The 22,401-nt window shown below is 42.6% G+C and overlaps 2 protein-coding genes across 3 annotated transcripts in view; one reads left to right on the top strand and one right to left on the bottom strand.

The window, feature by feature from the left end:
* SLK (STE20 like kinase) overlaps positions 1-15,520 on the bottom strand; it is a 70,465-nt gene extending 54,945 nt beyond the window's left edge. Inside the window, exon 1 of one of the 2 annotated variants that reach the window (XM_026650910.2) lies at positions 14,565-15,520. In XM_026650910.2, the coding sequence (XP_026506695.1) occupies positions 14,565-14,714 (150 nt within the window). In that variant the 5' untranslated portion in view covers positions 14,715-15,520. The remainder of the gene's footprint in view (positions 1-14,564) is intronic. The other variant, XM_026650911.2, reaches the window with a different exon arrangement.
* Positions 15,521-15,737: 217 nt separating this feature from the next.
* Positions 15,738-22,401, top strand: part of STN1 (STN1 subunit of CST complex) — a 52,092-nt gene continuing 45,428 nt past the window's right edge. Inside the window, exon 1 of the mRNA XM_024213458.2 lies at positions 15,738-15,793. The gene's annotated coding sequence lies outside the window, so the exon portion shown is untranslated. The remainder of the gene's footprint in view (positions 15,794-22,401) is intronic.

Here is a 22,401-nt window from a genome sequence, read left to right as displayed (position 1 = left end):
AGACTACACTAGGTCGACAGTTCTTTCCATTAACCTAGCTACCTATCTCAGGGGGGGTGGATTTAGTACAGCGATGGAAAAACCCCTGCCATCACTGTAGTAAGTAGTGGTATGCCGAGTCTTCATTTATTTACTCTAATTTAAGTTTTCAGGTGCCAGTAATACATTTTAACATTTTTAGAAGGTCTCTTTCTAGAAGTCTATAATATATAACTAAACTATAGGCTACCCCTCTGATACTTGACACCATGCAAGGCACTGCATTTAGCCGTATGGAATGGAAATCTATCAACCTCATGAAGAAACTTGCACAAATACAGACAGATATCATCTTCCTTTCCAAATGCAAACGGATGGACATCATACCAACTGAAGGTGAAAAATCCATTGCTATCTACATACTGCACAGACTACAGTGAGAGATTATGCCATACACTATCAAAGAAACTGAGGAACCACCTGATCAGCATCCTATACAGCAAACAGATAAACATCAAGAAAGAGCTCTCCAACCTGGAGACTTTCATAAATAACCAACCCTCCACACAAATGGACTTTACTAAAATAGGACAGGAGATCTACATTACACACTTCACCTCTCTACAAAGGAAAAAGGACCATAAGCTGTCTAAAATCCTACCTGGCACATGGGGCCACACCAGGGGTACCCCTAACTCACCCAGCAATATCGTCAATTTATCCAGCTACACACTCAACCCAGCAGAAGAGTCTGTCCTATCTCGGGGACTCTTTTTGCCCCAGCACCCCCACGAACATGGTACAGTTCTGCGGTGATCTGGAAGCCTACTTTCGCCGCCTCCGACTCAAAGAATACTTTCAAGATAACACTGAACAGCGCACTGATACACAGATACCCTCCCACCAACAACACAGGAAGAAGAACTCCACATGGACTCCTCCTGAGGGTCGAAATGACAGTCTGGACCTATACATAGAATGCTTCCGCCGACGTGCACAGGCAGAAATTATGGAAAAACAACATCGCTTGCCTCATAACCTAAGTCGTGCAGAACGCAATGCCATCCACAGCCTCAGAAACCACCCTGACATTATCATCAAAGAGGCTGATAAAGGAGGTGCTGTTGTCATCATGAACAGGTCTGACTACCAGAAGGAGGCTGCCAGACAACTCTCCAATACCAAATTCTACAGGCCACTTTCCTCAGATCCCACTGAGGAATACACTAAGAAACTGCACCATCTACTCAGGACACTCCCTACACTAACACAGGAACAAATCAAGATACCCTTAGAGCCCCGACCGGGGTTATTCTATCTACTACCCAAGATCCACAAACCTGGAAATCCTGGACGCCCCATCATCTCGGGCATTGGCACTCTCACTGAAGGACTGTCTGGATATGTGGACTCCCTACTCAGACCCTACGCCACCAGCACTCCCAGCTATCTCCGTGACACCACAGATTTCCTGAGAAAACTACAATGCATTGGTGACCTCCCAGAAAACACCATCCTAGCCACCATGGATGTAGAGGCTCTCTACACAAACATCCCACACACAGATGGAATACAAGCTGTCAGGAACAGTATCCCTGATGATGACACAGCACAACTTATTGCTGAGCTCTGTGACTTTATCCTCACGCACAATTATTTCAAATTTGGTGACAATATATATCTCCAGACCAGTGGCACCGCTATGGGCACCCGCATGGCCCCACAATATGCCAACATCTTTATGGCTGACCTGGAACAACGCTTCCTCAGCTCTCGTCCACTCACGCCCCTTCTCTACCTACGCTACATTGATGACATCTTCATCATCTGGACCCATGGGAAGAAGACCCTGGAAGAATTCCACCATGATTTCAACAGCTTCCACCCCACCATCAACCTCAGCCTGGACCAATCTACACGGGAGGTCCACTTCCTGGACACCACAGTACAAATAAGCAATGGCCATGTTAACACCACCCTATACCGAAAACCCACCGACCACTATGCCTACCTTCATGCCTCCAGCTTCCACTCCGGACACACCACACGATCCATCGTCTACAGCCAAGCACTGAGGTACAACCGCATCTGCTCCAACCCCTCAGACAGAGACCAACACCTACAAGATCTTCACCAAGCATTCTCAAAACTACGATACCCACACAAGGAAATAAAGGAACAAATCATCAGAGCCAGATGTGTACCCAGAAGCCTCCTGCTACAAGACAGGCCCAAAAAAGAAACCAACAGAACTCCACTGGCCATCACCTACAGCCCTCAGCTTAAACCTCTCCAACGCATCATCAGTGATCTACAACCCATCCTGGACAATGATCCCTCACTTTCACAGACTTTGGGAGGCAGGCCAGTCCTCGCCCACAGACAACCCGCCAACCTTAAGCATATTCTCATCAGCAACCACGCACCATAACAACTCTAACTCAGGAACCAACCCATGCAACAAACCTCGATGCCAACTCTGCCCACATATCTACACCAGCAGCACTATCACAGGACCTAACCAGATCAGCTACAACATCACCGGCTCATTCACCTGCACGTCCACCAATGTTATATATGCCATCATGTGCCAGCAATGCCCCTCTGCTATGTACATTGGCCAAACTGGACAGTCACTACGCAAGAGGATAAATGGACACAAGTCAGATATCAGGAATGGCAATATACAAAAACCTGTAGGAGAACACTTTAACCTCCCTGGCCACACAATAGCAGATGTTAAGGTAGCCATCTTACAGCAAAAAAACTTCAGGACCAGACTCCAAAGAGAAACTGCTGAGCTCCAGTTCATTTGCAAATTTGACACCATCAGATCAGGATTAAACAAAGACTGTGAATGGCTATCCAACTACAGAAGCAGTTTCTCCTCCCTTGGTGTTCACACCTCTACTGCTAGCAGAGCACCTCACCCTCCCTGATTGAACTAACCTCGTTATCCCCACACTGATTTATACCTGCCTCTGGAGATTTCCATTACTTGCATCTGAAGAAGTGAGGTTCTTACCCACGAAAGCTTATGCTCCCAATACTTCTGTTAGTCTTAAAGGTGCCACAGGACCCTCTGTTGCTTTTTACAGATTCAGACTAACACGGCTACCCCTCTGATACAATCAAAAACTTATTTTTTGATCTGCTAGCCAATTCAATTCCACTCACCCCCTTACTCCAGACTAGGTTTTTTCCAGTGCTGAAACTTTAATTAATGCAAAACATGGCAGCATGCAAAATTTAAATGGAACTAAATGGGTATACACCCTAAAAGAAACTAGAAGGAAGAGAAGAACTTCTCCTTTATGTATTAGACAAAAGTTACATGCTAGGATAGAGACAATAATGCTAAGTAGACCCTCACTGTGAAGCCACTTTCCTAATATAAAACAAAACAGTAAAGGAAGGTTAATTTAACCTCAGTCCCAATAAACAAAAAACCTGAGGACAGGACCAGCCTGGGATAGATCTCAATAAGTCTCTATTGAGAGAACATATTTGCTAGTGAATACTGTGTGCCACATCTACACTAGAAACTTTTGCCAGTATGAAAATGTCTGTTAGGGGGATGACTTGTGTTTAAAAAAACAAAACAAAAAAAACACACCACCACTGCCCACATTTCTACACCAGCCAAATCCCTAGTGTATATAAAGGTGTGAATCCGGGTCCTAAGGGGAGAACAGACGTTTTAAACCCCCAAAATGAACAGTTAAGCCAACTGATTGCATACCGTATTATTGTACTATAAAAGTATATTGAGTACAGTCTTTTATGAAAGCTTGTAATGTTCTGAACTTGGTCATTATGAGGTTTATACAGATTCTATTTATGAATATAGGTATTTATGTATATAGAGAACTGTGCTCATAATCTGTGCAACTTCATCTACACCTCACAGCAGGGCAGTGAGCACCTCCCAAGCCAAGTGTTTATAAAAAACCAGATTCAAGTAACCATCAGCTCAGGAAAAGACAGTGATAAACCATTACAGATTAATAAGAAGACACTGAGACCATCCAGGCTATCAAATCAAGAGGGAATTTACCCACTCTGAAAGTCCATGGTGACTCTTGGTTAGAGGGTGGGGGAGGGGGCAGGCTTTTACAAACAGGGTTGGTACTGAAGGTTTTTATCCAGAACTGGAGGGACAGCCTCCACGCCAGGAGGCCGTCTGTGAATGCTGGATCCCTCCTATAGGTAGAGGGTATGTCTTACGGCCATAGGTAACTTGTATTAGGAAAGGGATTTTATCTAATATGAAAGTATAAAACTTGAAGTTGAATTTTTATGTTTATTTTCTGTGTAACTTGTAGATGTTTGCTTCCCCTTACTATTTTAGCTTTTAATCTGTGATTTTTCATTGAATAAACTTATTTTTATCCCAATCAAGTCTCTGGTGTGCAAACTGCATTGAGCGCGTATGCTAAAGTAAGTTGATACTTGGGGAGGCTGGCTTCACGTCTTCAGGGGTAATGAACCAGGGGAAAGGTCAGAGTGTCTGGTACTTAAGAAATTAGGAAGGATTTATTTAAGGAGACTTGGGATTGGAAGCACTATTGGGGTCTGAGACAGTCTGTTCCCCATATTGACCCATTTTTACAAGACTATGTTAAATATTGTACAAAGCATACTGTGTAAGATATCATTTGAAAACTCATGATTTGCTGATCATTATTTTCCTGGTAAAACACGTGTGGCAATATTTTATGTAAAGATTAGGGCTGTCAATTAAATCGCAGTTTTAATCTCACTGTTAAACAATAGAATACCAATTGAAATTTATTAAATATTTTTGGATGTTTTTCTACATTTTCAAATATATTAATTTCAATTACAACAGAGTATACAAAGTAAAGAGTACTCACTTTATAATGTTATTTTTATTACAAATATTTGCACTGTAAAAATGGCAAACAAAAGAAATAGTATTTTTCAGTTCACCTCATACAAATACTGTAGTGCAATCTGGATCCTGAAAGTGCAACTTACAAATGTAGAACCTTGTGTTACATAACTGCACTCAAAAACAAAACAATGTAAAACTTTAGAGCCTACGAGTCCACTCAGTCCTACTTCTTGTTCAGCCAAACACTAAGACAAACAAATTTGTTTACATTTATGGAAGATAATGCTGCCCGCTTTGTATTTACGTCACCTGAAAGTGAGAACAGGTGCTCGCATGGCACTTTTGTAGCCCTTTGTGCTTCGGACACCATTCCAAAGGGCATGCTTCCATGCTGATGACACTTGTTAAAAAAAGAATGCATTAATTAAATTTGTGGCTGAACTCCCTGGGAGAGAATTGTATGTTTCCTACTCTGTTTTACCTGCATTCTGCCATATATTTCATGTTATAGCAGTCTTGGATGATGACCCAGCACATGTTCGTTTTAAGAACACTTTCACTGGAGATTTGACAAAACGCAAAGAAGGTACCCCTGTGAGATTTCTGAAGATAGCTACATCACCCAACCCAAGTTTAAGAATCTGAAGTGCCTTCTAAAACCTGAGAGGGACGAGGTGTAGAGCATGCTTTCAGAAGTCTTAAAAGAGCAACACTCCGATGCGGAAACTACAGAACCCGAACCACCAAAAAAGAAAATCAACCTTCTGCTGGTGGCATCCGACTCAGATGATGAAAATGAGCATGCGTCAGTCCGCACTGCTTTGGATGGTTATCAAGCAGAACCCATTATCAGCATGAAATGCATGTCCTCTGGAATGATGGTCGAAGCACGAAGGGACATATGAATCTTTAGTGCATCTAGCGATGTCGGCTACAACAACGCCATGCAAACTCCTGTTCTCACTTTTAGGTAATATTGTAAACAAGAAGCTGGAAGCATTATCTCCCGTAAATGTAAACAAACTTTTGTCTGAGCGATGGGCTGAACAAGAAGTAGGACTGAGTGGATTTGTAGGCTCTAAAGAGATTGCACTATAGTACTTGTATTAGGTGAATTGAAAAATACTATATTATTTTTTATACAACCACTTGCACTGTAAAACACAACAATATAAAGTAAGCACTGTGCACTTTTTATTCTGTTATAATTGAAATCAATATATTTCAAAATGTAGAAAATATCCAAAACCTATTTAAATAAATGGTATTCTATCATTAATCACACAATTAATTTTTTTAATCGCTTGACAGCCCTAGTAAAGACACAAGATTTCACTGTATAATATAATCAAGACATGTTCCAATATGTTCTGGAGGTCAGTCACAAATAAGTTGACCAGAGACAAAAGGCTAGCCAAATGCCTCATCCAGGTGTCAACAAAATCAAATGGATCACCACTTGATTAAGTGGCCACTCCTCGGCAGCAGAGAGGGGGCAGGTTTAAAAAAAATATTATATATTTCTTTGTAACCAAGTCTGACTTATATACCTCATTACTTGTAGTCACTTAAAATCTATCTTTCTGTAGTTAATACATTTGTTTTGTCCACACCGATGTGTTTGGGCTGAAGTGTCTGGGAAATTCCATTTGGGATAACAAGATTTGTGCGTATCATTTTCTATTAATAAATGACTGACTTTATATGAGCTTGTATTGTCCAGGAGGGTGCTCTCCAATACAAGATGCACATTTCTGGGGGGAAGTTTGGGACTGGAAGTTGCTGGTGTTGTCCTGCAGTGTTATTCATGAGTGGTTGGCTATAGCCCTCACAGTATAGCTGGGAGTGATTTACATGCTGGAGACAGTGTGAGAGCAGACCAGAAGTGACTACTCTCATAACAAAGTAGTGTAAAAGGCACCCCAGACTGGGGAATTGAGGGGACACAGTTGTCTATCAATCCAGATTGTACCCTAGGTAATGTCACAGTGTCACCCTGCAAAGAGTAACTAGGCTGGTGAGAGCCAGCATGAGACCTTATGTTTGTGGGCTTGCTACCGGTGTCCAGGATCTGAACTATTTCTGCACAGCATAAAGATCCCCACCCAAGGTTACAGGGCAGCCAGGGACAGAATCCCTTGCTAGTCTTGGTGGACCCCAAAACATCGTAACACATATAGAGGCATAAAAGTGCTTTTGCTGGTATAGCTTATTTTGCTAGGGGAAACTATAAATTATACCATCAAAAGTACTTTTTGCCAATATAAGCTGCATCTACATTAGGTGGGTTTCCCAGTACAACTGTACCAGCAAACATTTTCCAGTGTAGATTAGGTTTAGTAGAAAATTTGGAAAAATTGGAGACTGTGGTTGTTCTGGACAACTTTCTCTCTCTTTCAACCCAAAAAACAACGGTAGAGAGAAGAATGGGCTTTATTAGGCCAAGGAAATTTCACCACTTCGTATACCTATGCTAAGCCAGCAAAAATGCCAAGTCAAAAATGAAGTTGGGAAATTCTTGTTGCCTTCATATAGAGCAAAACAGGATTTGGATTTTCTGAATTCTGATAAGAAAACAGTACAGGTCCTGTGAACATCTAACATGAGCCAAAGTTTTGTCACTCTAGACCTAGGACAATAACTGGTGTGACAAAGTTCCTCCTCTACCTTGGTGGGTCCTGCACTTATTGGCGGATTTGCTCGCCTCACAGATTCACCCTCTGGGTCGGGAAACAATCCAGACCTTCCCCTCTGGTAGAAGCTACTGTCCAGGTCAACTCCTCCTATGTTTGATCAGGAGTTGGGAGGTTTGGGGGGAACCCGGGCCCGCCCTCTACTCCGGGTTCCAGCCCAGGGCCCTGTGGACTGCAGCTGTCTAGAGTGCCTCCTGGTACAGTTGCACGACAGCTACAACTCCCTGGGCTACTTCCCCATGGCCTCCTCCCAACACCTTCTTTGTCCTCACTACCGGACCTTCCTCCTGATGTCTGATAATGCTTGTACTTCTCAGTCCTCCAGCAGTATGCCTACTCACTCTCAGCTTCTTGCACACCTCTTGCTCCCAGTTCCTCACACGCACTTCCTCTCCTCTGGCTTCTTCTGGTCTGACTGGAGTGAGCCCTTTTATAGCATCAGAGGGGCCTTAGAATCAGGTGCTTAACTGCCTCACCTGACTCTTAGCAGGTTAATTGGAGTCAGGTGTTCTCATTAGCCTGGAGCAGCCCCTGCTCTGGTCACTCAGGGAACAGAAAACTGCTTATCTAGTGGCCAGTATATCTCCCTTCTACTACTCTGCTGTTCCCAACTGGTCTGGGTCTATCACACTGGACAAAACAAGAAGCATGAACATTTTTGAAGAATTAAAATATGTGCAAGATAACTTTTTCTGATGAACAACTGTATATGGAAATAGGATACTGCACTTAGCCCAAGAGATTGTAGGGAGTAGACTTATTGGCAGAGCGTCCTCTAGAGGAGCCTGGGTGGAAAACACTTCCAAGATGTTAGGAAAGATCATACCCTTCTGTAAGCTAATGAAGTGTTAAGTAATTTTTTTCTCACAAGCCAAACTGGCAGATTAAACTGGAAGTGGATCCTGGCCACTTCTGATTGATTCAGAGGGCCAAGTGGGGCATTCTTGCAGTTAAATTAGTCATGCATACACGTAAAATACAGGATCCTTAGCAGTGAATTTTAGGAGTATAGCAAGACCAACCCATGAACAACATTATGTACACCAAAGGCTTGTTTACCCACAATCTGAACACCATATTAAATAAATTAGTTTAGAAAGTGATTTGATGAAACCTGTTATGTGGTAGCTCTTAATTTCAGTTTGAGTTCCCTATATTGATTTAGTTTAAAACAATTCCTTATTGAATTGAATTAAATATATGGCCTTTTAATCTGAAACAAGAGAGACCACATGAGTATCACCAATTTAACCAAATCACTTTCTAAACCAATTTAAATTGTAGCTACAACCGTGAGTAGACCACCTCTCAAAATGATTTTCCAAAGAGTCAGACCTTGATGAAAACAAAGAATTTGCATCAGAACTATTTTCCCCCCCTAAAAAAAAGTGATTTTCATTCTCCCTGAAAATTTTCAAATATATAAAAACCAATAGGGAAAGTTTTTTCCCCTCCACTCTCCTCATACTCAGAAGTAACAACTGCTTTTGTTCAAACTCCCTAAACAATTAACCCCCCAGCACACAGCAAATGGGGGGGGGGGAGTGGGGCGGGGGAAAGAGGGGGAGACATGGGGGGCAGGAAATCTGCCTAAAAGGTGGAAGTTTTGAGTGCCTGAAAACTAACTAGAATGAAAAGCCTTATCCAACCTTAAGCATCCCTATAATATGAGAAAGACCAGCAGCAGTCTCCAGTTATGTAGCCACCCTGATCTAGCTGGGAGAGATTTACAGTGGGAATATTAGTTTTTAATTGAACTATTTATAAGTTTTACCTAACTAGTATCAAAGATATTTCTAAATGTTATTTAGAAATTCAGTAAGTTAATGAACCTGAATGCATGGATAGCCCATTTCAGCCTGCCCGGGCTAAGACGACATGAGCAGATCAGTACAAATGCTTCCAGGACCAGAAAATTTGTACTATTTATTGAACCGGGATAACTCTTGTTACTATATTCCAATGACATGGTTGTTTTATTGCTAACTTCAAGAGGACTCTGCCAGTTATGAGATCTTTTTAGTGCACTTTGAGACCTGGTTCTCAATTAGAATAAGACCATCATCATGATATTTAGGAAGAATCCTCTTGAAATTGAGTGGAAGATAGAAGGCCACCTTGTAGAACAAGTCTCTGCTTTTACTTACTTAGGGATAAAGTTGCATCATCCAGGCCATTCGTCATGTTATCATAAAGACTTAAAACAAAAGCCCTTAGTTCTGCTCAAGGGGTGCTCTGTTCTACTTGCTTGAATGGGGGAACAGAGTTGCCACAGCGCCAAGAATTTTTAATGCTGAAATAAGGCAGATTCTCTGCGGGGTCAAAGTTTGGTTTTGAGGCCAAGTTTCGGCCTTAGCGATCATTCAAATAATTTTTTGAAGAAACTTTATTCCTTCATTTTCTCACCCCCTCTGCCTTGCTTTTATGTGACATGGTAGGTGTTTTTATTAGTAGAGCTGTACATAGTAGAGCTTGTATTGCTTTTCTTACATTTTGGTCTAAAGATCTGTACTCTTCCAGATTATAGACTGCCCCATCTTTGCCTTCAGGAGATGGGAGGAACAACCTGTGTATTGTTTCCATGGTATAAGACTCTCCAATTTATTATAGATAGCTTGAGATTTTATATTACTCAGCTATTGTCAATATATTTTAATCAGCATCATCAAATACTCCAACATACAGTGAAAGATATTACCCAAAAAGAAGATCTGGCTGTGATTCAGGAGTCTAAGTTTGCCTTTTGGTTCTCTACTTTGAAGATGGTCATGTTTTTATTTTAATGAGTTATCAAATCCTCATTTAACCAAGATTCCAAACCATGGAAATTGCTATCCTTGGAGGCAGATATGAACAAGTTCCTTCACATTTTTATTTTTGCCCATGTAAATCTAGAGTGTTGGAAGAGCTACCTCATTATTTTTGAACTACAGAATTTTTCAGCTTCTGAGAGCACAGTGGATTTTACCTCTTTTTTTTTTTTTAAACATCATTTCAAAAGATGTTTTAAGTATTTTCTCAATCTCTGGTAGTAATTACATCGGTGGCAATTTTTGGTCTTTTAGCATTGTACCAAAGAAGAGTTTTTATGCAGTTCTGATTGACATTTTAAATTATATGGATGTTTCTGTTTTAGATTGTGTATATTTTTCTTTTTGTATTTGCAAGAGACATGTCATATGCAATCTAATAAAACTGAATTGAACTGGAAGCAGATAAATGATTAGGAAGAGGAAAAAGAACCATACCATTAGCAGAAAAAAATTTAACCCACAAATTAGATATCCTAAAGACTTCAACTACATTTTGTTAGGTTAATATATCCTGTATTAAATAAATTTATATTAATAAAATTAATCAAGTCAATTTCATATGACCAATAGTAACAAATATGTTCAAGAAAAATGTTTTAGGGGGTTGCTTAAGCATATAATTCATTTTCAGTTGACAAAATGACTACTTAAAAGATGTTTCTATAAATGTAAGCTATATCAAGTAAGCAACCTGATCTTTGTTTTGCATTAAATACCCAAGAAACACAAAATCTGATTTGTTTAGTGTTCTTTTATTGTAAATCTGCTGAAACATTGAGAATACAGACATTTACACAAAGGTTCCTAGGGTCTTAACATAAAAAGATGTTTTAGTCTACTTAAATCCAATTCAGAGAAAACTGGGCTGTGGAAGTAGTATGTTATTTCCCTTAAGCTTTTGACATTCAGGTATCCATGAAAATTATGTTCACTCAAGGAATAAAAACTAATACTTCTATGAGAAGACACTTGAGTACTCTTCACTGCTTTTATGCAAGATAACAAAGGTGGCTTGATTTAGATTCACTGGGTAAAAGGCTTTGAGATCCAGGATCTACTTAACTAACATGGTTTGGCTGCTAGTTTCAGAATGGAATTGTGACTGAACAGCTCCATTTGCCCCACCCCCTTCTGGATGCCAGATAAAGCTTAGCTCTAATCACTTTTCAGCAGATTTATTTATACTTGCTTTGTAATTTAACCATTTACTGGTATTCAAGATGTAGTTAGTATACATATATACACACACACACACACACACACACACACAACTAAAGCACATTAATGACATTAGCAAAGAATGGCATGCTCAAAAAAGATAATTTGGAGGCTGGGGGGGAGGAGGAGGCAAGGAAGTAGTTTTTCCAAAATATGTTGGTATGAATTCGTTGTTTTATAAATCACTAAATACAAATAGTCTTTAAAAGGCAACAGGTCTGCTTTATTGAAATAATTCAACATCTTTCCAATAATTTTAGTCAAACATGTTATGCGTCTCTGTTTAGAAACCGCCAGGATATGTAAAGGAGTTAAGATTGTGACATACTCCAACACTTGGAACTAAGAAGTTTCTGTGTAACAGCCTCAGTGAAGAAGCTACAATACATATAGGATGTGTAGTTTAGACATCTTCCTCTCAAACTATAAATAGGAACAAGTAGAACTCCTCAGAAAATATGAGCAACCCTACTGCTAGTTATCTGCCACTTTCCATTTTTTAAAATTGAGGGAGTTTTCAGTAGTGTTAAAATATGTGAAAATTGACAGGTTTTTGCATTCAACTAAAAAAGTTTGTTACTTGTGCTCTCACAATACTGTGGAATTCCAAGTGTCATTCTTAATACTATAATCTAAATACCAATAGTCTTTAAAAAATATTTTTAGTTTGAAAATTGTTAAAATTGTGAACAACTTCAGCATTTAAAAGTTTTGTTTTCTGAATGCAGAGACATCATCAAATTAGAAGTCACACTTTCTGCTGAAAAATGTGTACTTACTGTGGGGGGAACTAAATCTCTTATTAGGTTTACTTCATTCATACTCAAAATGAACAATTTCACTGTTCTGCATCATGCACTAGTATGACAAGATCACTGGTGCTGCTCTCAGGGGAGCTCACTACATGATTTTACCCAGATTTGATTGACATTTTCAAAACAATCTAAAGGATTTAGATACACATCATCCATTCATTTTCTTGGAAGATGTACCAATCCCTGCTTTGAAAAATCTCAACTTTGCTTTTAAAAAAATAAAATAATCAAGTTCTGTGTTCCTTTAAAAGGATGTTATTTACATAGAAGAGTCCTGAAAACCAGACTCTGGAATTAGAAGAAGTTTTCTGAGTTTGGCTGTATCTTACACTACAGATTATGTCAGCAAAACTTATGTTGCTCAGGTTTGTAAATATTACAGCTCCCGAGTGACATAAGTTACAGTGACATAAGCGCTTGTGTGCACAGTGCCATGTCAGTGGAAGAGCTTCTCCCATCGACATACCTTCTGCCACTCGGAGGTGAGTTTTTTTACACTGACGGGAGAGCTCTTCAACAGATGCGCTGCAGTGGCGCAGCTGTATCGGTACAGCTACGTCACTGCAGCGCTGTACGCAGACATGGCCCTAGTGAAAAGGAAAGCATGCAACAGATGCTACTTAACTTAAAAAAACGTTAATGGAAAGAGTTATTCCCTCTAACAATCTGGAAAAGAAACATAAGAAAATGCCAGGATTGCTTCTGTCCAGAATAGCTATTTGCTGGAGGAAAAGGAAACTGTGTAAACCAGTGGTTCTCAACCAGGATCCAGGCCCCCTGGGGGGCCGCGAGTAGGTTTCAGGGGTCCACCAAGCAGGGCTGGCATTAACCTTGCTGGGTCCCAGGGCAGAAAGCCAAAGCCCCACTGCCTGGAGCTGAAGCCTGGGGCTCCAAGCTCCGCCACCCAGGGCTGAAGGCAAAGTCTGAGCAACTTAGCTTCGCAGGGCCCCCTGTGGCAAAGGGCCCCAAGCAATTGCCCTGCTTGCTACCTCCTAACCCTGGCTTTTATATACAGAAAAACAATTGTTGTGGCACAGGTGGGCCGTGGAGTTTTTATAGCATGCTGGGGAGAGGGGGGACTCAAAAAAGAAAAAGGCTGAGAACCCCTGGTGTAAACCATCTTGTATTCCCACTGAAATGTAGTATTTTAAACATGAAAACTTCTTGACTGAAACAGTTACTTTCCAGCAACAATGCATCATCCTTTTTTCTACACTTTATCCCTGTCCCATGAATCTGCTCAAGATATCACCTTCCTGCATCATATCTGTTCCCTAATGAGCTTGAGGCTGCAGTTCTCTCCTTGCCATCAAGAAACATCAAACACCATGCACTCCATAAAACAAACTAGAGGCATTGACACCCTGTGTGAAGCCCAAAGTCAGCAGAGAAGAATGCTTGAAGGCATGAGTTTATTTCTTGACATCTGATAGTGTCTTTATCAAACAAATTTAAAACTATTACAATGTAGGTTTCATCTGTGAAGTTTCAGATAGTAAATAGCCTATACAAATATAACTTATATTGCTATATTTCAACATTTTATATCAAGTCATTGAAACAAGTTAGGACAGCCAGCACACACATCCTTAAAAAAGAAAAACCTGGATAGCCCTGGGGCATTTAATTCAATCTGAGAAGAGAACAAGATATTCTATTAAGGCAAATGAACTCATTAAAAATATCACAAGATCAGCACTCATGCTACTATAAGAGACATTTAAGTCTATTTTACTTTCAAATTTGATAAAGTAGCCAGGGAAAGAAAACTGAGCTTATGGTTGACTAGAGAAGCCTATCCCTTGAGAGATTAAAAGCCAGACTGAACAAAACACTGGAGGAAAAAAAATGCAGGAGCAGGGAACAACTCAGCAGTGGCGGGTTGGAGGAGAGGGCGGGCCGATGACCTAATAGGACTTTTCCATCTCCAGTTTCTATGATTCTTTGTGATGATTAAGAATTTCAGGTAGCGCAGTGCTGTCAATGTTTGGCTATGTGACTGGGCAAAACACAACTTATTTGCCTCAGTTTCCCAAAGTGTAAAATGGGCATAATACTTACCTACGTTAGAAGGCTGCTTTGAGATCCTCAGACAACAGGCTGTATAGAAGGGCAAGCTTGCGATGCACTTATTTCAAGAAACAATACCACATGAGGCTTAGCTGCCACTTGTCAAGTTCTCTCTTACCTTGAACACTTTCCCAAAAGCACCATCTCCCAGCTCTCCGATAATCTCCCAGAACTCCTCCGGATTCAAGTCTCTCTTGACGTTCTCATATTGTTTCTTTTTCTTCTCGCCACCGAGCTTAAAGATTTTACGAAAGTTAAAGAAAGACATTTTTTCCTCCCTTCAAAAAAACCCAAATTGTTCCAAAATTAAAAGAGAACCGCAGAGGGTGGGAACAGCAGCAGCGTCTCACGATGTCTCACTCCACCTTCTCCTGCAAGGGAAACGCTACGAAGTGTCTTGCCGGTGCGCTGCCCCGCACGAGCCCCCCACGCGGCCGCGCGTGGAAAGCCCCTGGCCCGGTGGTGCTGCGCTGAGGCAGGGCGCGGGAGGAGATCCCCCTCGGTGCTTAGCGGGCTGGGTTATTTCCCCCCCTCAAGTCTCTCGCTATTCGACAACAGCCGGCTGCGGGGCCGTCACATCGGCGACAGGCGCCCGGGTCTCTGCTCGCCCCGGGAACGGAGGCTTCAGCGTCCCAGGCTGGGTGGGGACGAAGCACGAACTTCCTCACTCACATCCTGGGTGGAGGCTCCGACCCCACTGGAGACGGCTCGCTGGCGCGGGGGGTAGCCGGCACCTGGGGCCCCCTCTGCCCGGAGTGGGATTCACCTCCTTTCCCTGAGGGGCGCGGGGTCCCCCTGCAGCCCCGGAGGAAGGGCTGTCCGGTCCCCCTAGTTACACCGGGGCGGGCGGCAGGGTCCCAGGGCAGGAGACGGCGTCTCCCTGCTTCCTCCTCACAGGCGCAGAGCCCAGGCGGCCGCTCTCTCTCCGGGCGGCAACCGGCGTCTCCTCGCTCAGGGCCGGCTGGGGGAGGGGCGGAGCGTCAGGCTCCTCCAGCCGCGGCGGCCTCCTTCTTCTCCCTCAGTCACTTACTCACTCGCTCGCGCGCGCGCGCGCCTCTCGCCCCCATGTCCGGAACCGTCTCTCGCGGCGCGCTCGCCCGGCCGGGCCTCACCGCTCTAGCGAGCGCGCGCGCACCCCCCCATCCGCCGACTTCCCCCCTGGGCGCATGCGCACGGACAGGCGAGCCCGGAGACGTTGTCCCCTCCCCTCACGCTCACTCGCCGGCTGGAGAAAAGGGCGGGGTTAGAGGACCGGCTTAAACGGCCGAACGGTAGTTAACGTCCGCTTCCACGTGATCCCGGAGAGCCCGCGAGGGGCCAATAGGCGCGCGCGGAGCTCTCAGGCGGGTAAGACAGTGGTTTTTCCCTCGGGGGGGCGCCCTTCTTTCTGACTGCCCCGCGGGGGGGGGGGCGGGTGTACTCCTCTTTCCTGACCGTGCCCCCCCAGTTGGCCCCTCCCTGACAGCGACGTGGGCAGGGGACAGGAGTTCCCTTTCCTCCCGGCTCCTCGCCTGGGAGGTTGGGGCAAGGTGTGGGTGGTTCACCTCCATCCCCTGAGGGAGGGCACACGGTCCAGGGCGTGAGGGGAGAGGGCTCCAGGGGGAGGGTGAACGTTTTGGGGGGCAGGGGCAGTTTAGCTGGAGAGGGGGGTTGTGCCAGGAGCCCTGGCCCTGTACTTGGTTGCTGGAGCAGAGTGGTTTCTAGACTAGCGCTTGGGGTCACAGCAGGGTGTGATGTCATTGCGTCCTGTGTTTGGCAGGGCACCCTACTTGCTTCTCCTGCTCCCCCCCTCACTGTATCAGGGATCCTGTTGTAATGCTCCTGTTGTTTCTCTGACACACAAAGTGTCTGGTGTGTTACACACAAAGAAGATGAGCTGGCGGTCCCATTCAAACAGACAATCCTAGACAATAGGGAGGAGGCCAGGGGAGGCACGATGGCCTTGAATTGAGACACTGGATTGGGACTTGAGAGAGCTGGATTCCCACCTCTGCCTCCTACCTTGGTCACTTCCTGTGTGACATCAGGCAAACGGTGTAGCATTTGATTCTCAGATGGGCCAAGCACCTCTAGTTGCCATTGACTTAGATTGGGCATTCTGGATACTCAGGACCTCCAAAGATCAGACCCTTCATCTCTCTGTGCCTTAGTTCTCCGTCTAAAATGGGGATGATGATGCATTCCTATCTCACGGAGGGATGAATATAAATTCATGAATGTCCATGAGGTATAGTACTAAGATATTACAATGATTATATTAGCTTATAACCATTTAGGGCTTGTCTACACTTGGAACACTACAGTGGCACAGCTGCAGCTGCTATAGTGCTTCAGTGTAGACGTTATCTATGCTGACAAGAGGGATTCACCTGTCGGTGTAAGTAATCCTGCTCCCCGAGAGGCAGTAGGTAGGTTGATGGAAGAATTCACAGGGATTTAAATTGGCTTAAGTATGCCATTCAGGGATGTGGATTTTTCAAACCTCTGAGCTATTTAGCTAAGCCGACCTAATTTTATAGTTTAGACCAGACCTCAGATAGAAAAGCAGCTTGAGCAGTAATGTCAACAACTTCTTGTTAGTTACATTTTTTTTTAAGTCTCTCATCTGTTTTATTCTCTACTATGGGAAGGGCTAAGACTTATAATATTCTTGAAAGAAGTATTATTTAAGGAGGGTCTTAGAAAATGATAACGTGGTGGGGGGCACATTAGGAAGAAGATTGCATGGAATAAGGCACAGCTAATATGGGAGAAGGGCACAGTGAAGACTGGGGAAGTGGAATAAAAAGAAACAAGGGCAGAGGTAGGTAGGAGCTGAACTTGGCATCAAACTGTTTGTGGAGGAATGGAAAACCTTTCAGTTCCAGAAAGTTGCTGACATTGCGTAATTAGTGATAAGAATATTATTTGTATTGCAGTAGTACTCAGGAACCCCCTGGCATGGACCGGTGTCATATAGTGCCAGATGCTGTCCCAACACAGAACAAAATGACAGTTCCTGCTCCAAAGAGCTTATAATCTAAGTATTAACACAATGTCATGCATGACCTAAGGTTCTATTACCAGTCCAGAATTATTTGCTAGCACTGACAGAACAAGGGGCCTCCCAAATATTTCTGAGGAGATGGATGGTAATACTGATCTCAAAGGGAATCTTGGGCTTCGTAGTTTCTCTCTGTGTTGACTCCTTCCCAACACAGGTGGCAGGTACCAGAGCTGTGCTGCCCACTTATGGATGTGAGGTAGTGATAAAATGACAACAGCCATCCAGACTATTCTGTTTTCCCACCACACCTGGATTCTGACTGGCCAGTCACAGCTACCAGGTTCATTTGGAAGTTGCATGAAGATGGTTTGGAGAAAGAAACTGTTATGGCTTTTTAAAAAATTGATTTTCCTGCCATCTCCAAAATTATTTCCATTGACCTCTCCAATATCTATCTTGTCTGTGTCATTTGACTCTTTTTCTTTACCCTTGTCCGTAAGCTACTCTTATCTCACTTTGATTACCGAAACCATCTGTCTGACCTCCCTGCTTCTCATCTCTTCCCATTGCATCATCAGCCATCTGCCTCTCCCACAGCTCTGACCATGTCACCCTCCTCTTTGAATTCCTCCATTCACTCTGCTGTCATTTCATTCTCTTTTCCGCTTTCTTGCTATGCTCATTTTAATCTCTGCATTTTACTCCTCCCTTTGAGGCCTCTTCCCTATTCTCAACTTCACACTCTTTACCATGCTGCCCCCTTCTCCTGGGCTCTAGTTTTATTTGCATAACAAGTGCCAACAGTGTGCTAGGCACTTGTTTACCAGTCCTAAATAACGCACTTCTTTGTCTTGTTTTTGACTTGCTAGTCCCGTACAGCAAAGTCTGTGAAGAGTTTCTAGTATCATCAGAAAGTGCATGTACACAAACCCAGGTCAGTAACAGGGATCTGAATATGAGAAAATAAATGGATTTGTACCCTCTTTAGTTTCTTTGACGTATAAGGAAGGCCTGAGAGGCTGTTTTTCTGCCCCACTCCCACCCAAAAAAGTCACAAATGTCAAATCATATTTTCCCATTTCTTGCTGGAAGTATTGAATGACTCAGCAGTGCTTATGCAAAGCTCTCAGCTGTTAATTGAAGGAGTGTGGTTGCTAAATCTAGGGAAGAAAGAAACCCTCATTTTGGGGTGGGGGGACTTTCATGGCATTAACTTGGGAAAATGCCGCAAGAAGGATTCATAAGCATAAAACTGTGAGCAAAACACCCAACCCAGAGTATGTTGGACAGTGTCCTTTTGCCTCAGGTTTTTAAGTCCAACAACCAAAAGCTCCTTTAATGTGCCCCTCCCTTCTCTCTCCACCACACAGTTGTTGTCCATGGTCAGTGAAGACCCAGAGGTCAGAAGTGCATCTGTGTGAGTTCACCTCCCAACCTGGGCAGGGGTTGAGGGTAGGCACCTTGCTTGCTTCACTGTCCAGGCAGTCGCTCTGGCATCAGCTGCTCTGCCAGCTGCTCGCCACACCGCATGCTCTGGAATGTCTTAACCATGTAACACAGCTGTCAGTGATTTCCACTGTTAATGGGGAAACCTCACTGCTAGTGCAGACTGGGCAGCCTCTTGCATCAGACACACTGCCCAAAGCAAGTCTAATGCTTAGACCTGGTTATCACTGTCTTCAGCTCTATTGGTCTGCACCAAAAGACTCAATTGAGTCTTAATCCACTCTGTTATTACACAGTGGAGAGAGGAAGGGTCAAATGGTGTCTAGGATCCTTAGGCAGAGCCCACACCACCAGGTATAAATACTTGTCCCCACTCCACTTGTCTCTCAACTCCACTGTTCTTTGGCACTCTTGTCGCCTGTCTAGCGAGTGCAGTTTAGTTGAGGGTGAGTCCCTCAATCAGGGTATGCCAAGCACAGTTCTGATGCCCTTAATTCACACAACAAGGATAACAACCCTTTATTATATGGGTTTTACAAGGTAACAAGCCTTGTGGATGGGGGGAAGTGATAAAGGTGGCATATCTTGAATTTAGTAAGCCTTTTGATACTGTCTCTCATAAACAAAGTAGGGAAATACAACCTAGATCGAGCTACTATAAGGTGGGTGCAGAACTGATTAGAAAACCATTTCCAGAGAGTAGTTATCAGTGGCTCACAGTCAAGCTGGAAGCGCATATTGAGTGGGGTCCTGCAGGGATCAGTTCTGGGTCCAATTCTGTTCAATACCTTCGTCGATGATTTAGATAATGGCAGAGAGTACACTTATAAAGTTTGCGGATGATACCAAGGTGGGAGGGGTTGTAAGCGCTTTGGAGGATAGGATTAAAATTCAAAATGATCTGGACAAACTGGAGAAATGGTCTGAAGTAAATAGAATGAAATTCAATAAGGGCAAATGCAAAGTACTCCACTTAGGAAGGAACAATCAGTTGCACACATACAAAATGGGAAATGACTGCCTAGGAAGGAGAACTGCGGAAAGGGATCTGGGAGTCCTAGTGGATCACAAGCTAAATATGAGTCAACAATGTAAACACTATTACAAAAAAAGCAAACATCATTCTGGGATGTATTAGCCGGAGTGTTGTAAGCAAGACACGAGAAGTAATTCTTCCGCTCTACTCTGTGCAGATGAGGCCTCAACTGGAGTATTGTGTCCAGTTCTGGGCGCCACATTTCAGGAAAGATGTGGACAAACTGGAGAAAATCCAGAGAAGAGCAACAAAAATGATTAAAGGTCTAGAAAACATGCCCTATGAGGGAAGATTGAAAAAATTGCCTTTGTTTAGTCTGCAGAAGAGAAGACTGAGGGGGGAGATAACAGTTTTCAGGTACATCAAAGGTTGTTACCAGGAGGAGGGAGAAAAATTGTTCTCCTTAGCCTCTGAGGATAGGACAAGAAGCAATGGGCTTAACTTGCAAGTCCGTTTAGGTTGGACATTAGGAAAAACTTCCTAACTGTCAGGGGGGTTAAGCACTGGAATAAATTGCCTAGGGAGGTTGTGGAATCTCCATTGTTGGAGATTGTTAAGAGCAGGTTAGACAAACACCTGTCAGGGATGGTCTAGTTAATACTTAGCCCTGCCATGAGTGCAGGGGACTGGACTAGATGATCTCTGGAGGTACCTTCCATTCCTAGGATTCTCTGATTAGCCTTGCTCCCAATAACAAGGTGAGTTGTGATCCAACACCAGCGAAAAATGATCATTTGAGCAAAACATTGCCGTCACACTGCATTCCTAGGCAGAATGGACATAGCTATGCAAACAAGGTGGGTTCATGAAGTCGTCTTCCTCAGCTCATCATTAAATACCAGGGGAGAGCTCAAGTGCAGACCCTGCTTACAAATTGATTGATTGTATTATCGTAGGGCCTAATTGCCGTAGTCATGGGCTGGGACCTCATTGTGCTAGGTGCTGTAAATACATATAACAAAAAGACAGTCTCTTCCCCAAGGGTTTACAGTCCAAGCGTAAGGCAAGAGGCAGCAAATTGATGCAGACTGGTAGAGTACAAGGTAGTGAGCTCAACACACCAGCAGCCTAGGGTCTTAGTTGGTATTTTCTGCAGAATTTTAGATTGTTTAACAACATTACTAGCCCTTCTGTCTGTGAATAAATCCTTCTCAACGTGGAACTGATGATGTAGGGCTGCCGTGTAGGGTCTGCAAACAGCTAGCTGCCTTCATCTCAGTTGGATGTTAAACTTTGAGGCTGAATGACAAATAAAATGTCAACATTACTAAATTATCAGCATACCTAGAAACCTTTAGATGATACACTTTATCCAGTTGGTTTTATTTGAAATTAAAGATCATTGAATAAAGTTGGGAAATTTTAAAGATGCAAATCCTTGAAGGTCTGTCAAATATTTGATCTTTATTTAAGAACTGACATTGAAAAAAGGGATTTTTTTTCTACTTCAGCAAAATGTATTGGACCAAATGTATTCCTGGTTAACTTATTGACTTCAGTGGAGTTGTTACAGAAGTTTTATATTTGACCCGGTATTTCTAGCTGGCTATCTACAATGTCACCTTCAGGAATGGGATGCTGAAATAGACAGTAGATCCTGCATACAATATGACAGCTAAACTGTGCTGCTATGCTTATTAGAATTGATAAACGAAGTATTGCCTCATAGATGTAATGTGAATACTGCTTGACAATTGCATAATCAAACTTCCCTTTTTTTGAAATTTAAACATTAGTATGTCAGATAAAAGCCCTTTCATATACACACGTGTAGCTCAAAATGTGATATCCAGTGGACTAATAGGTTTATGACAACTGGCTACATTAGGAAATGTATATTCCTCTAACTTTCCTATTGTAAGATTGTTGCTTTTGTCTGAATATGTTGACTACAGTGTGCATTTAGTAGATCTCTGTTAGGTAAATCTCTTAATTGAGTAACGCGCATAACTTCTAATAAATTACTGTTCCCAGGGGAACCTGTAGGTTTTAAATAGGTATATCTTTCAAAAAATATTAATCACTATTTTTGGAATATACCTATATATTAAACTAACATTTTAAAATACTTCTTATAAAAGTCTTTCACAGCATTAATGAAGTACACCAGTAAATCGGTAATCTGATTTTCTTTAGAAATAACATATAATTATTTTTAATTAAATGTCTATAAAATTACCAAAAGGAATAATAATACTCTAGTCCCTTTAACCAGTTTTAATCAATTGAGATTATCTTTTATTTAAATCAAAGGCATCTTGTAGCTCTTCTGAGGGTATTGGATCAAAACTTCATTATGCAGTATATGAACATGAGAAAAGGTACTTAAATCTTGTAGAGCACCATCCATCTGATTGGTATTAAAAGGCTTAGTTCAGTCACATGAAAGCATGCACTGCAAATGCTACACCACGGTTGTCTTACCACCAAATGGTAATTAGACCTTTCCTCTTGCACAGGAGCACAAGCTGATTTGCTTTGTTTGTT

Source organism: Terrapene carolina, unplaced genomic scaffold, assembly GCF_002925995.2.
Source record: "Terrapene carolina triunguis isolate 2854851 unplaced genomic scaffold, T_m_triunguis-2.0 Scaffold95, whole genome shotgun sequence".
NCBI lineage: Eukaryota > Metazoa > Chordata > Testudines > Emydidae > Terrapene > Terrapene triunguis.
The sequence above is the reverse complement of the archived record's forward strand: the minus strand, read 5'-3'. Positions and strand labels throughout refer to the sequence as shown.